Source organism: Zalophus californianus, chromosome 4 (assembly GCF_009762305.2).
Source record: "Zalophus californianus isolate mZalCal1 chromosome 4, mZalCal1.pri.v2, whole genome shotgun sequence".
Classification (NCBI taxonomy): Eukaryota; Metazoa; Chordata; class Mammalia; order Carnivora; family Otariidae; genus Zalophus; species Zalophus californianus.
The window spans coordinates 190,822,041-190,837,667 of record NC_045598.1 but is presented as its reverse complement, the minus strand read 5'-3'; the positions used below and the strand labels follow the sequence as shown (position 1 = coordinate 190,837,667).

The 15,627-nt window shown below is 59.5% G+C and overlaps 3 protein-coding genes across 6 annotated transcripts; 1 reads left to right on the top strand and 2 right to left on the bottom strand.

Annotated features, from left to right (window-relative positions):
* Nucleotides 1–3: 3 nt before the first annotated feature.
* Nucleotides 4–3,378, bottom strand: MAF1 (MAF1 homolog, negative regulator of RNA polymerase III). 4 transcript variants are annotated; one of them, XM_027601028.2, is made up of 9 exons: nucleotides 2,814–3,378; nucleotides 2,240–2,308; nucleotides 1,884–2,009; nucleotides 1,678–1,806; nucleotides 1,435–1,600; nucleotides 1,171–1,292; nucleotides 969–1,088; nucleotides 660–806; nucleotides 4–550 (listed from the first exon to the last, which is right to left on the bottom strand). In XM_027601028.2, the coding sequence occupies exons 3-9, from the start codon at nucleotides 1,964–1,966 to the stop codon at nucleotides 529–531; spliced, it is 789 nt and encodes a 262-aa protein (XP_027456829.1). In that variant the 5' UTR covers nucleotides 1,967–2,009; nucleotides 2,240–2,308; nucleotides 2,814–3,378; the 3' UTR covers nucleotides 4–528. The 4 variants fall into 4 exon arrangements, with proteins under 4 accessions (XP_027456829.1, XP_027456820.1, XP_027456809.1 ...); XM_027601019.2 differs by having other exon boundaries at nucleotides 2,240–2,294; XM_027601008.2 differs by lacking the exon at nucleotides 2,240–2,308 and having other exon boundaries at nucleotides 2,814–3,376.
* Nucleotides 3,379–3,435: 57 nt separating this feature from the next.
* SHARPIN (SHANK associated RH domain interactor) lies at nucleotides 3,436–8,662 on the top strand. The gene is given in 10 exon segments (XM_027600893.2): nucleotides 3,436–3,890; nucleotides 4,178–4,352; nucleotides 7,249–7,292; nucleotides 7,294–7,381; nucleotides 7,458–7,599; nucleotides 7,675–7,765; nucleotides 7,846–7,999; nucleotides 8,079–8,197; nucleotides 8,284–8,412; nucleotides 8,488–8,662. Coding segments are annotated over 10 exon segments (1,203 nt in total). The 5' UTR covers nucleotides 3,436–3,713; the 3' UTR covers nucleotides 8,572–8,662.
* Nucleotides 8,663–9,533: 871 nt separating this feature from the next.
* Nucleotides 9,534–12,002, bottom strand: LOC113926313 (cytochrome c1, heme protein, mitochondrial). Its single transcript, XM_027600994.1, has 7 exons — nucleotides 11,845–12,002; nucleotides 11,032–11,228; nucleotides 10,822–10,948; nucleotides 10,577–10,734; nucleotides 10,324–10,484; nucleotides 9,916–10,016; nucleotides 9,534–9,835 (listed from the first exon to the last, which is right to left on the bottom strand). Exons 1-7 carry the CDS (start codon nucleotides 11,971–11,973, stop codon nucleotides 9,731–9,733), a joined length of 978 nt encoding a protein of 325 aa, XP_027456795.1. The 5' UTR covers nucleotides 11,974–12,002; the 3' UTR covers nucleotides 9,534–9,730.
* Between the last annotated feature and the right edge of the window lie 3,625 nt (nucleotides 12,003–15,627).

Genomic DNA, 15,627 nt, shown 5'->3' with positions numbered 1-15,627 from the left:
CACTAAGTCACAGAAATTTTTATTGGAAACAAACAGCTGCAGCAAAGTGACACTCAGTGCACGCTGCCCAATGGGCGAGGTGGCGGGGTGGGGGGGGGCAGAGGGGGGTACAGGTGGGTGCCAGGGGCTGGCCAAGCCCAGGGTGGTGACCGCAGGGGCCTGCTGACTGGATCTCAGACCCTTTGGGCTGGAGTGTGCAGGCCCGCTCCTGATCCGGCACAAAATACAAAAATAAACTCTGTAGTCCAGCTGTCCCTGTCTTTGTCAGTTCACTGGGACAGGCAGTGGCTTCCCACCAGGCCCTGTGCTGTCCAGGCCAACCACAACACGGGCAGCCGGGGCCTGTGGGGGTGAGTAGACATCTGTAGGCCGGAGCCAAAGGGCTAGGCGGGCGTGGCCTTGGGCGGCGCTGGAGCCGTGGCAGGGCCAGGGGCTGACCACCAGCTGGGGAGGCCCTGGGGCCCCTCGAGTGGGCAGTTCCAGGCACTGGTTGAAGCGGAATGAAGCTGGGGCCTCTGCTCCTCACCCTCACATACAGATCACCGGGACCCTGGGTAGAAGGGGGCACACAGTGAGCTTGGAGGAGCCAACGCCCAGGAGATCAGGCAGAGGGGCGCCCACTGCCCCACCCAGCCCTGGCTCCAGTGACCGTCACACACCTGTCCTCCATGGCGCTCGTCTCCTCAGGTCCGCCCTCGCTGCCTCCACCTCCGCGCCGCTCCTCCTCCTCCTCCTCCTCCTCCTCCTCCCCCCCCAGCTCCATGTCTAGCTCGTTGCCTGCCTCCGACGGGGTATAGGTGGATCCGCTGGGGGAGGTGTGGGGACTGGTCTTAGGACTGCCTATCCCTGGCCAGGTGCTGGCCCCAGGGACAATGTCCAGGGAGGACAAAGGCGGGGGGGGCACAGCTGGGGGAAATGGTGTGTGGGCCAAACAGGAGCTAAAGGAAAGGAGGCGGACAGGGGCCAACCTGATAGAGCGGCAGCTGAAGAAGACAATCCGCTTGAGCCGCTTGTTGTAGAAGAAGTAGTTGAAGGACCAGAGGCTGCCATCCTCCCCAAAGGGATCTGAGTCCAAGTCTGGGTTGTAACTGGGGAGTGCGGGGCAAGAGGTGGTACGAAGGCCCACGTGCCATGCACGCCCAGGGCCCACCTGCAGGGGTGCCAGCCCACCTGTAGATGTCACATTCGGCCAGGCAGATCTCCTCATCTACTGCATTCCAGAGCTGTGGCTTCAGGGCCTTGAAGTCTTCCCGTACTGCCGAGAACAGACTGCAGTTGACTGCGTTCACCACCTAGGACGGTCACAGTTGGGACTGACTCAGGATGCAGGACAGAGGGCATGAACCGGGCTGAGCCCAGGGGCCACTGCAGGTCAGGAAGGACAGTAAGCACAGCTGTGGGGCTGTGGGCCCCTCCCCCCAGCCTGACCCTCACCCAGCTGAGGCTGGGTTCCCTGCTGAACTCATGGCTTCGGGCTGTGCTGAAGTCATAGTCAGGCCGGAAGGACTCATTGAGCGTGGCAATCAGATAGAAGAGGGTCTTGCGGCTGCACTTGTCGCTCAGCGGACCCTCATCCTCACCACCTTGGCTCTTGCTCAGTCTGCACGGAGAAAAGCATCAGCCCAGCACTGCCCTGCACCCCACAGCCCGCAGTGGGCCGACTCTGCCCCGGCTCACCTGCTGGGGCTGAGGCCTGAGGTCTGGGGTGGAGACAGTGCCTCTAGCACGTGGGGCTGGCCCTCCTGGCAGAACTGCTTGAACATATGCTTGTCATCTCCTGCCATCTTACACGAGTAGCTCTCAATCCTACAAGGTGCAAGGGGGACCTTCAACTCTGGGCCAGGACATCGTAACCTCTGAGGCCCATGGAGCCCAGGCCTCACCTGCCGATGATGTGGGCATCTCCAGTCTCCACTGTCAGCTGTGAGTTGATGGCCTCGAAGCTCGAGTTCTCCAACAGCTTCATGTCCTTGAGGAAGGGGTCCTGTGCTCGGAGGGGCTAGTGCTGCCTGAGGATGGGAGGCCAGTCCCTGAGTATCTGGCCCCCAAAGCTCAGCCTTTGGCCTCCCTACCCAGTTAAGTGGTGCCATTAGAAACAAGCTGGGTCCCTCCTGCAGCTTACTCCTAAACCCTCAGCACTGGCAGGAGAGAGAAATTAGATCCTCTTACCTGAGAGTGGCAAGCCCAGGCTGCAGCTCAGCCAACCCCCTTCTCCCCGCCCCGATACCTGGGGGCGTACCAGGGATCCTGCTCATGCTAGGGCTCGCTGGTTTATCTCCCTGGACACCGTCCATCTGGAGAGAAGAGCCTCACCCACCATGGTGGGGGGGGAGGGGTCACTGTAAGCCCTCGAACGCACGGGACTCCTGCAGTACCCCCTCGGGCTAAGCTCCTCAGCTACAGTAAGAACCTGCACCGGGTTAGGACCCAGCACACCTGGGGCTGGGGCCCTGCGGTCACCTGGACGCAGCACTCTTCCCTGTTCTACAGGGTCTCTAGGGAGGTAGAGAGCAAACCCATAGGCTTCTCCGTTCTTCTCCACAACTACGCCTAATTCTTCGGACACCAAGGAACAGAGGCAGGTACCACGACCCCCGAAAGGCCCGTCGGCCCGCCGCTAGGGCGCTCCAGCGTCAGCCTGGCCGCACCCGCCTCTCCGCCGGGGCTAAGGAAAACCCCAAGCTAGCCGCGGAGAACTACAAATCCCAGGAGGCCGTGCGTCCCGGGACGCGCACGCGCGCCAGTGCGGAGGCCGCTGGGGGCTGGAGTTCTGGAGGCCCCGACTCGGCGCCCGGGACAGGGCGGACACCTACCTGCTTGCGCGGCGCTCGGTGTGGCCAGGCCGGGCCGGGTCGGGCCGGTTGACGTCGGCGCGGGTAAGAAGGCGGTGAGGGCTCCGGGCAGCGCGAGCTCCTCAGGACCGGAGGGAGGCGCCGCGGCCTCCTTTCGGGCCGCACTGTATCCGGGGGAAGAGGCTCCGCGGCGACGTCCCGTTACTCCCGGCCCTGCAGGCCCTGCCGGGCTGCCACCGCGACATAGCCTCGCCCCTGCACGGCGACCGACTACCGCGACCGACCTGCCCGCCGACCGCCACCCAAGGCCCGAACGAGCAAAGGAGCGAGCGAGCGACCTCTGCCTCCCCGAGCCGGACAACAACAAGCGTTCGCAAGGCCCGGCCCCCCGCCCCTGAATGGCCCGCTTCAGCCGCCGGGATCGAGAGCTCGGATAGCCATAGGAAGCGTCTCCCGCCATTCACTCGTTTCTTCCACTTCTACTGGCTGCGGTGCCTGTCCGTCACTCTTCCAGCGCGTGCGAGCCCTCCTCCTTCCCTGGCGCTCATTGGTTGAGGCCCCTCATTCGTCCCGCCCCTGGTGTCAGCCCGCGTTCCCGGGAGTGGCTGGCTGACCCACGCGAGGTGGGCGGGCCGGGCAGCCCAGCGGGCGGCGGGGGGCGGGCCGGAAGGAGCCTGGGAGCGGCGTCCAGCTCCGGCCCCGCGCGGCCGGGTGACACGGAGCGCTGGGCTGCAGCCCCCGCCCGCAAAGCCCCCAGGCCGTGCTCATCCTGGGCAAAGCAGGAAGGTTAGACCCGGCTCCGGCGCTCTGGCCACGGCCGGAACCCCAGGCTCGCGGCCCCAGTTTCCGGCCGGCCGAGGCGCCCAGAGGCCCGAGCCCACGGAAGCGGGCTTGGGGGTCCAGGCCGGGGCCGGACCGGAGATGGCGCCGCCCTCGGACCCGGGCTCGGCCGGGGTGCTCCTGGCTGTGCACGCCGCGGTGAGGCCCCTGGGCGCGGGGCCGGACGCCGAGGCACAGCTGCGGAAGCTGCAGCTGAGCGCGGACCCCGAGCGGCCCGGGCGTTTCCGGCTGGAGCTGCTGGGCGCGGGGCCCGGGGCGGTGAGTGGGGGCGGCGGGGGCGCGGGACCGGGTCAGTGTCCTCCGCGGGCCGGCTGTGTGCCCTTGAGCAGTTTATTTGCCCTTGCTTCCGTTTCCTCGTCTGTAGAATGGGGACAAATGCTCTCCGAGCCGCCTTTAGAGGCGTCCGGTGAGGGTTTCGTAAGGTAACTTGGGGGGAAGGGCGCAGGACAGGGTAAGTGGTCTATAAATGTGACCTCGTGTTCCTCTGGTCATCACGCAGCGTGTGCTGGCGGGGGACGCTGAGCCTGGACTCTCCCCTTCCTCAGGTCGGTTTGGAATGGCCCTTGGAGTCCGTTTCCTACACGGTCCGAGGCGCCAGCCAGCATGAGCTGCAGCCTCCGCCTGGCGGGCCTGGGACCCTCAGCCTGCACTTCCTCAACCCCCAGGAAGCTCAGCGGTGGGCCGCGCTAGTCCGAGGTGCCACCATGGAGGGACAGAATGGTTAGTGCTCTGGCGCGAAGATTCATTTTGGCTGGGCCGCGACCGCGAGTGCTGGCAGAGAACAGTAGTAGCCCCGCAGCCCCAGGCCTGGATGGGGGAAGCGGTGGGGAAAGTGGGGCCCACTTTCCCCACTGGGGGGTTCTGGGGGGGCTCCCAGGAGGGAGAAAGTGGAGAAGAGGAATCCAAGCCGAAAAGTTGGAGCCTGGAGGCAAATGTGGAGGGGCAGAGCAGGCAGGCCCTCAGGATCTGGGTAAGACAGAGGGCATCAGGAGCAATGGGGATGTGCTCAGTGGGAGAGTGACAGGCTCAGATTCGAGCTACTCAAGACTGGCTGAGACCTGCATCTGTGTGGGGGTGGTGCCGATAGGGCTGGAGGGAAGGCTGTTTCCAGAGATGCTTAGGAGATGGAACTGGCTGGATTTCACGGCTATTTAGATGGAAGAGTTAGAGCACCTGGGTGGCTCAGTGGGTTAAGCGGCTGCCTTCAGCTCAGGTCCTGATCCCAGGGTCCTGAGATCGAGCCCCCGGCATGGGGCTCCCTGCTCAGCAGGGAGCTTGCTTCTCCCTCTCCCTCTGCTTCTCTCGCACGTGCTCTCGCTCTCTTTCTCAAATAAGTGAAAAAATAAATGGAAGAGTTGGTGGTTGAGACAGAAAGCTGGAGGGAGAAGTACTGTAGAGCTCCCAGACAGGGCCTGTGTGGAAGGGCTTGGAGGGGAAGGGGCTAGCTAGGTGGGTCTAGGCTGGGGGTAGGGCTCTGAAGAGGTCAGCCCAGGTCACCAGGTGAGAGAAGCAAGAGAGAATCTGGCAGGCAGACAATGCTGCAAGCAAAGGAGAAGGCCCAGAATCAGAAGAGCTGCCAAAGGGCTAAGAAGAAAACCATACAATGTGACCTGAGAGAGGCCCAGACAACACAGCACTTACAGGAGGAGGAAAGCTGTTCATTCATCTGTTCACCAGCTGTGTATTCGGCACCTGCTCTGTACTAAGCACTTTAGGACTTGGAGATTTAGCATGAATCAAACTTCAAATCCCTGCCCTCGTGGAGCTTACATTTCTAGAGGGGAGGCAGACATATAAAATAGGTAAGGCCGGGAGCACAGCATTGTGTATAGACTTGGGGAATCACTGTGTTGTACACTTAGAATTAATGGAACTTTGTGTATCAGTCCAAAAATATTTATTAGATGCGGTTTATTTTTTATTATTTTTTCAAAGATTTTATTTATTTGACAGAGAGAGGGAGACAGAGAGACAACAAGAGAGGAAACACAAGCAGGGGGAGTGGCAGAGGGGGAAGCAGGCTTCCTGTGGAGCAGAGAGCCCGATGGGGGGCTCGATCCCAGGACCCCGGGACCACAACCTGAGCCGAAGGCAGACGCTTAACGGCTGAGCCACCCAGGCGCCCCTATTTTTTTTAAAGATTTATTTATTTGAAAGAGAATGAGAGAGACAGAGAAGGAAAGAGCACATGAGAGGGGGGAGGGTCAGAGGGAGAAGCAGACTCCCCGCTGAGCAGGGGGCCCGATGCGGGACTCGATCCCGGGACTCCAGGATCATGACCTGAGCCAAAGGCAGTCGCTTCACCAACTGAGCCACCCAGGCGCCCCTTATTTATTTAAGTAATCCCTACACCCAACATGGGCTTGAACTCACAACCCCAGGGTCAAGTCACATGCCCCACCAACTGAGCCAGCCAGGGGTCCCTCAATTAAAAAATACTTGGGGCGCCTGGGTGGCTCCCTGCTTCTCCCTCTCCCTCTGCCTCTCCCCCTGCTTGAGCTCTCTCTCTCTATCTCTGTGTCTCAAATGAATAAATATTTTTTAAAAAAAATACTAAGTTGGGGGGGGCGCCTGGGTGGCTCAGTTTTTGGTTAAGCGACCGACTCTTGATTTCGGCTCAGGTCATGATCTCAGGGTCGTGAGAGCGAACCCCACCTCAGTTCTGCGTTGAGTGTGGAGTCAGCTTGAGATTCTTTCTTCCTCTTCCTCTGCTCCTCCCTCTCCAGAAATATACATACATACACATTTAAGTTGGAAAAAAAATAAGTAAAATTCTCTCAGATGGTGGAGGAGATGGGAGTGCTGGAAGGGAGTGGTTTGCGATTTTAAATAGGGTGGCAGGGAAGGCTTCGTTAAGGTGACACGAGTGAAATTTGAAGATCCTAGCATGATCTTCACTCCCATGTGGCCAGGCCTGGTCCTGGGTGCTCAGGAGCCCTGCTGATCTCGGTGGGCAGACGGTTCAGAGTACTGAGGGCCTGAGGCCGTCATGTCATAGGAGCCGCATCAGCAACGGGTGGGCTGGGCCTCAGGTGGGAGGTCAGAAGGGGAGACAGCGGCACAGTCAGCTCTGCAAGGGCGCCCGGAGCAGGCAGTGGCCCAAGAGGGTTTGTTTGGAATGGGAGCCACCAAGGTGTCCTGTGTCGATGGTAGGGCCAGTAGAGAGGATGGATGTCCCTGAGGGCACCAAGAAGAGACTATCATAACTGCAGGGCTCCTGGTGAGTAGGAAAGGGCGGGCTCCTCCTGAGGATCTGCTTTGGTTCTGCTGCGAGGCCAAGGGAGCATCCTTGGCAGGCTGACGGGGCCTCTTTGGTGGAAGGGCCTAGGTAGGGCTAGACAGAAGAGTCCAGAAGCATGCCAGAACCCAAGGAAAAGCCAAGTGCAGCTTCAGCTCCAAGGAGTTGGCAGGGACCTTTCAGGGGTTGGCAAGGACCAAGGTTGAGAGGGACAGTTTGGCTTAATGTATGGGCAAGGGCCGTGGCATGGGCTGAGGTGAGCAAGGGGGTGGCAACTGTCCTAGAAACCTGAGGTCAGAGAGCAGAGGCCTGGCTGAGTACTCGGCTTGAGGGCTGGATCTCAGGAGACCCCAGCCCACCCCACATCTTCCCTCCTAGGCAGCCTGCCCCAAGCCCTGGGCCCAGAAATGTGCCCCGTTTCCCCCGCCCAGTCCCCCTGAAGTGCCCACACTCCAGGCCCCACAACCCAAGGTGGATCTTTGCTGGAGCCCCGGAGACTCTATGGAGAGAGGTAATGGCAGGTGGCAGAGGGGGGTGGAAGCAGCAGTCTGTGTTCAGCTCTGATGGCTTTTTCCTTCCCCCTGCAGAAAAGCTGGTGGGGCACCTGGCCCGGGCCATCGAGGATGGGGATGAGAAAGGGGCAGCCCAAGCAGCAGCCATCCTGGCTCAGCATCATGTGGCCCTCAGTGTCCAGCTCCAGGAGACCTGCTTCCCTCCTGGCCCCATCAGGTGAGGCCGTCTTCACTCTGACATCCCAACCCTTCCAGGACCCCCACCTTCCCCCTGACCTATGTTCTGGCCCAGGCTACAGGTCACAGTTGAAGATGCTGCGTCCTCTGCCCACGTCTCACTGCAAGTCCACCCCCACTGCACCATTGCGACCCTCCAGGAGCAAGTAAGCATGGGGTCTGGGGAGCCCTGCTGGGGGCAGGGGGCCTTCAGTGACACTGCCTGGCCTTGATGCTCTGGCCCCAGGTGTTCTCGGAGTTTGGCTTCCCACCAGCTGTGCAGCGCTGGGTCATCGGGCGGTGCCTGTGTGTGCCCGAGTGCAGCCTTGCTTCCTATGGGGTCCGGCGGGATGGGGATCCTGCTTTCCTCTACCTGCTCTCGGCCCCTCGAGAAGCCCCAGGTGAGTCCTTGATGTGGATGGGATGAGGAAGGCGAGGTGCAGCCTGCCACACCCCTCAGCTCCACCTCGTCTACTGCAGGACGCAGTCCTCAGGGCCCCCAGAAGACAGATGGGGAGCTAAGTCGCCTGTTTCCTCAGTCACTGGGGCTGCCCAGAGCTCCTCAGCCAGCCAGCTCCAGTCTCCCCAGCCCCCTTCAGGTGGGTAAGGGGCTGGGCAGGGTGGGCCTGGGACTCTCTGGGCCCTGGAAGGAAAGAGAAGCAACTGTCTCTCCCTACCCCCCCAGCCCGGCTGGTCCTGCCCTTCCTGCACGTTCATCAATGCCCCCAGCCGGCCTGGCTGTGAGATGTGCAGCACCCAGAAGCCCTGTACTTGGGACCCCCTTCCTGCAGCCTCCACCCAGCAGCCGCCAAAGGTACGAGAGGTGGGGAAGGGGAAGGGGGCAGAGTGGCCGAACAAGCAGAATGACCTATCTTTCCCTCCCGCCCAGGTCACAAAGAGAGAGGATGGCCCAATCCCTCCAGGCCCGAGGTCCCTGGACCCCCTCCTGAAACTCTCAGGGGACCTTTGCTGACTGCTCACTAGGATCACGCCACGGCTGTGGAGGGGCCCCAGTCTGGGAGTCATTAAAGACACTTCTGAGCCAGCTGCGTGCCCCATATCTGCGCCTTTCTGCAGACTGAGCTGCTGGGAAGATGGAGGGTGGGGCACAGCCCTACTGGGGTGAAACTTGGCAGAGGTGGGGCCTGGTCCTCATCAGCTGGTGGGGCAACCCAGCCAGGTCCGGGTGGCTATTCAGGAGTCCTTGGGACTCCAAACCCCAGGGATCCTAGAAGCATGGGGCTGAGCTCTCGAACCAGACCCCAAGAGTATGAAGAACCCCCATCCCAGGCCCGCTGCTGACCTTGCCTCTTGTCCACCCAGAAACCTTCAAGCACGTGCTCTGCTTTCTCCCACCTGGCTCCCACCCTTCCCAGACTCTGGCTACCACTGTGGGCTGTTCCAGCCAGGATGCTCCTTACATTCCCCTTCTGGGGACAAGAAAAACTCAGAAACCAGGAGCAATAAGGCAGGGCTGTGTGCTGCTGGGGCCACCCCAGCTGCCCAGCCAAGAGACCAAGAGCAAGCACATTTGGGGTGGCTTCTGCCTACTCTGCTTTCTCAGCACGGCTGGAGGCTGTCTCCCTTCCCCAGCAGCTCCTCCCTGAGGCCAGGCCTCTCCCCTGTTGAAATGCTGCCACGTGCTCCTTATTCCCCCAAGGATGAAAGCCAAGTGGTTCACACACCTACAAATGGCTGGTTATTCCCCCAGGCCCTTTTCAGCTCTGTGATCGGGTACTCCCCACCTCAACGAGTGCTGCAACCTTCCCTAACAGCGATTCCCTGCCCCACACCCAGTACCGCCTGTGGTCACCCAGTCCCCAGTCTGTAATGGCAGTGCTGGCCCGCCATGCAACATCCCTAGGAGCTTGAAAGCAAGGGTCTTAGTCCCTGAGTCCCCTGCAAACTCGTGCTCCCATCACAACAGCTCAAACGTGTGTTTAGAAACTTAATTTATTTCCATGATGGAGGCTGAAGGATCTGGAGCTAGAACCTGATCTTCTGGCCCCTCCCCTCTTTAACCAAAGAAAGTGGGGCTTGGCCAAGAGGGCCAGCTGAGGCCTGAACAGGTCCAGGGTGGCTCCTTGGCTTGAGGCTCCCCATTCACACAAGACAGCAGACACTGGGCAGGGTCACTTGGGTGGCCGATATGCCAGTTTCCGGCTCTTCAGGACTGACCACTTATGCCGCTTCATGGCGTAGATCAGGGGAATTAGCAAGCCCATCATCATCAACATCTGGGGATGAGGCAGGCTCAGAAGAAGGAAGCAGAAAGGACCCCTGCCCGGTCCCCAGCCCCTGGGCCCAGCCCTTTCACCTTGAGCCCCATGCGTTTCCGATGGTCATGCTCTGGCTCGGATGCCCAGCGCAGGAAGGTGCACACGTCCTTAGCCACCTGGGACATAGTAGCTGGGGTGCCTGAGTCAAGGAAAAGTGGTAAGGGCTGCCCTTGGAAGTCCCTACCCAACCTGGGGTAGCCCTGGAGCACCCCCCTCCACATAGCCAGGATGGGCCCCTCACCAAGGCTTCACAAGGAACGGGACCCCCTTCCCCCCCAGCACGTAGCGGTCTGGGCTAGACAGGACTGTGGAGGCTGCCCATAAGCTGGCTCAGACACACACACAGTGCGTGAGCCAAGGAGAGTGCAGGGCCCAAGACGGGAGCAGCATCCCTGGCAGTGGGAAGAGGACCCAGGGTGCTGATCACCAGGTGGGGGGCTTCTCACCATCATCAAACTCCAAGACCTCATCATAGATGGGAGGAGCCATGCCAATGGCCTGGCCAGGAAAGTAGGGGTTGAAGTAGAGGCCCTCTCGCAGTGACACCCCGGTGGGCGGCTCGCAGTAGCCGGTTAGCAGGGAGAAGACGTAGTCCTCACCACCGTGCCTGGGACCAGATCCTGCCTCCTGAGCCCTGGCACAGGATGGACCATCCCCCTCCCCCCACCCCCCCACCCCGCCGTAGGCAAGCCCGTGTACCTAGCTCTAGTGATGTAGCTGAGGTCGGGGGGCAATGCTCCATTGTTGGCTGCTCGAGCGGCCTCAGGGTTGGGGTATGGTTTCGGGAAGTAGTCAGACAGCTTCCCTGGCCGCATGAACATCTCCCCATCCTCGTTGGGGCCGTCCTGAATCTCCACCTGCCACGGAGAGCCCCATCACAACCCTGCTGTCCACCACCGTGGGAGCCCCAACCCCCAGGTCCTCCTCATCCCCAGGCCACGCACCTCCTCTGCGAGCGCCTTAGCTTCTTCTTCCGTGTAGCAGACACCCACCAGGTGGCGGTAGGCCACGTAGTCCATGCTGTGGCAGGAGGAGCACACCTGCTTATACACCTGGAAACCCCTCCGGATACTAAAGAGAGCGTAAGGATTAGGAGCGCCAAGGATGCCACCCCCCCAGTCCACCCAGAAAGCCCCAGTCAGCCAGCAGCCCACCTGGTGTGGTCCAGGGAAGAGAGGAGGCCACGGTGGGACCACGGGTAGCTTGGGGGGTGCAGCTCCAGGTCACTGGCACTCACGGCCGAGTGCAGAGCCACAGCCAGCCCTGCACCCCCTGCCGCCAGCATGCCCAACGCTGACAGCATCCCTTTCCGGCCCCGGGACAGACCGGCCTTCGACGACAAGGACACTGCCTGCAAGAGCCCCGCTCAGCGCCTGCCAGAACGCCGCCCGGCCCTGCCTGGGGGTCTGCGTCCCCGCGCCCACCTCTCCCACGCATCCACCCTGCAGCGGCCCACTCCTGCGGAGCACCACCGCCCGCCCCGCCCCCGCCCTCCCCCGACTCCTCGCCCGCGACTCGGCCCTGAGGAGCGGGCGTAAGGCTGGCGTTTGAACCCGGGGCTGGGGATGAGCTCGATGCAAGCAAGGGTGCTGGGGCAGGCCAAGGTCACAGGCAGCTGTCCGAGGTCAGGCTGAGGTCACCTCAGGACGCAGGCCCAGGCTGGAAGGCCGGAGCGGGAGCGGGCCCGGGCGCGCCCTCCGGGGAAAGCCCCCAGCCCCGAGCCCGCCGCGAGCCCGCCCCGCCGCCCCCCACGCTCCGCGCAGAGCGCCTCCGCCGCTCGGAGGGCTGCGAGCCTGGTCCGACTCCCGGGCGCCTCAGGTCGGCAGGCGGCGGCGGTCCGGCCGGGGCAGGCGCGCCGGGTGGCCCAGGCCGCTCCCTCGCTGCCCGGCCCGCGCCCAGAGCCTCCCCGCCGTGACCTTCAGGGGCTGCGGGGCCACACGGCGGACAGGGTCGCGGCCAGAGCTCACCTGGGGCGTCCGCAGCGGGAGCTGGCCGGGCCGCGCGCCGCACAGCAGACCCCGGGCCCGCGCGCCCGGCAAACGCGCGCCCCGCGGGCCCAGCACCGCCCCGCGAAGCGAAGCCGCGGCCGCCGCCATCTTGGCCCTCCCTCTGCAGCGCGGCCGCTGCTCCCGGCGGCCCCTGCGGCGGCCCGGCGCCCAGACGTCGCGAGAGCGCGGGGGGGCGGGGCGGCGCGGCGTCTGTCGGTCCGTCCGCCGCGCCGCGCGGCGCCCGTGGTCGCGGAGGCCGGAGGTACGGCGGGGCCGGCGGCGGCGGCTTCCCGGTCCGGGCGCGGGTGCCCCGGCCTGCACGGCGGTGCGCGCTTGCAGCCGCGCCCGGAAGGCGTGGTGGAGGCCGTGCGCGCCGTCGTGCAGCAGCGTTTCCGGCGCTGGCGCGGCGGCCGTCGCAGGGAAGGGGCGGCTGGCGGCCGCGGCCCCCTCCGCCCCGGGCACGGCCCCGGCTCCGGGCACGAGTGAGCAGGCCCGGAAGGCTGGGGGCCTCCGCGCTGCGGCCCCGGCGCACGGCCGGTCACTCTGCTCGCCCTCACGCGTCCGACGAGGGCTTCGGGGCGCACGTCATTACCCAGAAGCTGCGAGGCGCGGGAGTCGGGACTACGGCAGCCAGGGGTCCCGCCAAGCCGCTGTCAGTCGGAGGAGTAAGGACCTCGGGAAATTTGCAGCCCTTCCCCCCGATAAATCCAAGGGAAACGCGAGCAGAAATTGTCTTCAACTTTTTCAGAGCTCTGGAAATTAACCAAAGGATTGCAGCATCCCAGCAGTGTTTAAGAAAAGCAGCCCAATCTCGGTAAAACAGTGAGTTTGGAGGTGTTTTAATTTTTCCTGGTTAAAGCTGCTGGCCAGCCCACATTCCTGGTACTGAAGGGAGCAGAACCCCTTCCGTGCAAATAATTGCCTTATTTAACTTGTCTGCGAGCCCTCCCCGGAAGACCCTCCTGCAAACCTCGCTCCGCTTGCCTCGGACCGGTGAGTAGCCTATGCCCGGAGGCTGTTTGCTGAGGGCAGTTACGGGCAGGCTTGTGATTTCAAAGCTGCCGCAAGCGGTGGGTAACAGCTGCAACCGCTAATAGAGTAACCAGAAAGCTTAAAAGGAACAGTTGGCGAATACAACCTCCACAGGGATGTTGAAAAGCCGTACTTATTTGTGGGATATAAAAGGTCACAGACATAAATAGGGTATGCACACGCTCATGAAAGACCTGAAAAAGCCTTAAGTGGTTGCCTCTGGCTGACCTTGAGGCCCTGTGCACAGTGAAGGGAATCCCCAGAGTTGCTGACCGCCTGGCTGAGCGCTGGAAGGCATATGCCTCAACAGGCGCACAGAGCCGTTTGGAAAAGACTGGGAAGCTTACTGATCGCAGGCATTTAAAGAAGTCTCTGTCCGATCATTAGCTGACTATTGAGCTGACCAAAGAGAGACTTCAGTGGCTACACAGGACAAATACTACAGACTAGAATTCAGAAAAATCACTACACAAAAACAACTACTACAAGCAACAACAATACTTGGAACCTGATTTCCAGCATCACCACATTGTATTAAAATGTCTAGTTTGGGGCGCCTGGGTGGCTCAGATGGTTAAGCGTCTGCCTTCGGCTCAGGTCATGATCCCAGCATCCTGGGATCGAGTCCCGCATCGGGCTCCCCGCTCCTTGGGAGCCTGCTTCTCCCTCTGCCTCTCTCTCTCTCTCTCTCTCTCTCTTTGTCTCTCATGAATAAAAAAAAAAAAAAAAAAAATGTCTAGTTTGGGCTCCTGGGTGGCTGAGTCGGTCAAGCGTCTGCCTTCAGCTCAGGTCATGATCTCAGGGTCCTGGGATCGAGTCCTGCATTGGGCTCCTTGCTCAGCGGGGAGCCTGCTTCTCCCTCTGCCTGCCACTCCCCCTGCTTGTGCGCTGACAAAATATTTTTTAAAAAATTTTAAAGTCTAGTTTTTTGTTTGTTTTTAAAGATTTTATTTGTCAGCACAAGCAGGGGGAGCAGCAGAGGGAGAGGGAGAAGCAGACTCCACGCTGAGCAGGGAGCCTGACTTGGGACATAATCCCAGGACCCTGGGATCATGATCTGAGCTGAAGGCAGACACTTAACCAACTGAGCCACCCAGGTGTCCCTAAAATGTCTAGTTTTCAACAACAACAAAAAATTATAAGACACTGTAGAGAGCAAGATGGGGTCACTCACTCAAGCAGGAGCCTGTGTCAAGCAGTGACACAAGCCGGTAAAGGTACCACGGCCACGAGATCCTGCCACGTCCAGCATCAGCTCACACCCCAGCACTGATAACCAGCAGAAGCAGAGGACGTCTGCAGGGCCCGAGACCCGTTAGATCCCTTTAAAAGGGAGGATTTTTGCAGCAAACTATCAGTCTCTTCGGACCTGACGCCTCTAGACAGACAGACCCCCTCAGTCTGACCACTTCAGAAAGGCAGTTGCTGCCCAAGGCTCTGCCCGGTTGATCTCCCAACAGGACTGACATGCTTCCCTGCTTGAGCATAAGGAGCAGTAAGTGCCGCGAGCTGACCCGGACCTGAGACCTCATCTCAGCCGCCGCCCACAGACCGACTTCGTGTTTGGTTCACGAACTCCCTACCCCCTTGTAATCTTTGTTGTGTGCCGTATTAAGAAGCCAAGTTAATCACATGGTGAAATATCACTGAGTCTGGAATCCTAAACCTGCTTTCTATTAACCTTGCTTTCTGATTGAATAAAGCGGACACTGGGGAAAGACACAGCTCGTGTGTGCGCCTTCACAGCGTGTTCAGGACACGTGCTCTACTGCATATTTGAAGAGTTAGTAAACTTGAAGTTAGGTCAATGGAGATTGTCCAGTCTGACAAACAGGGAAAAAAAACGAAGACCTGTGGAACACCATTAAGCATACCAGCCTATGCATAATTTTCAGGAGCAGAAAAGAGAAAGGGCACAGAAAGAATATTTGAAAAAATAATGCCTGAAAACATCCTAAATTTGATGAAAAGCATGAATCTTCACATCCAGGAAGCTCAATGACTGCCAAGTAGGATAAACTAAAAACGATCCCCACTTAGACACATCATAAACTGTTGAAAGCCAAAGAAGACTCTTGAAAGCAGCAAGAGAGAAGTGACTCATCACAGATAAGCGATCGAAGTAAAAACACTTATTTCATATAAGAAACCATGGAGGTCAAAAGGCAGTGGGGTGACCTTTTCCAAGTGCTGAGAGAGCAAACTTACCAAGAATTCTATATATGGCCAGACTGTCCCTCAAAAACAAAGGATAAATTGAGACAACCCCAGATAAATAAACTAGGACAGCTTGTTACAAGAACCCTGCCCTACAAAAAACTACTAAATGGGGTCTTCAGGCTGAAATAAAAGGACATGAGGCAGTAACTCAAATCCACATGAAGAAATAACACGTTAAAAAAAAAAAGGACCAGTAAATGTACATAGGTAAATAAGGTAAATATAAAAACAAATATAAATGCATTTTTATAATTTTTTCCTATCTGATTAAAAAAACCTGCATAAAAGTGATAACTGTAAATCTATGTGGATAGGCACAGGATGCATAAAGATGGAATTTGTGACAACAGCATAAAGAAGGGGGTAGAGTTATATAAGAGCAACATCTTTTAATACTATTGAAATTAACTTACTGGTTTTTAAAAAAATATTTTTACTTTTTATGTTTTTAATTTAAATTCGATTAACATATAGTATATTATTAGTTCCATATGTAGAGTTCAGTGATTT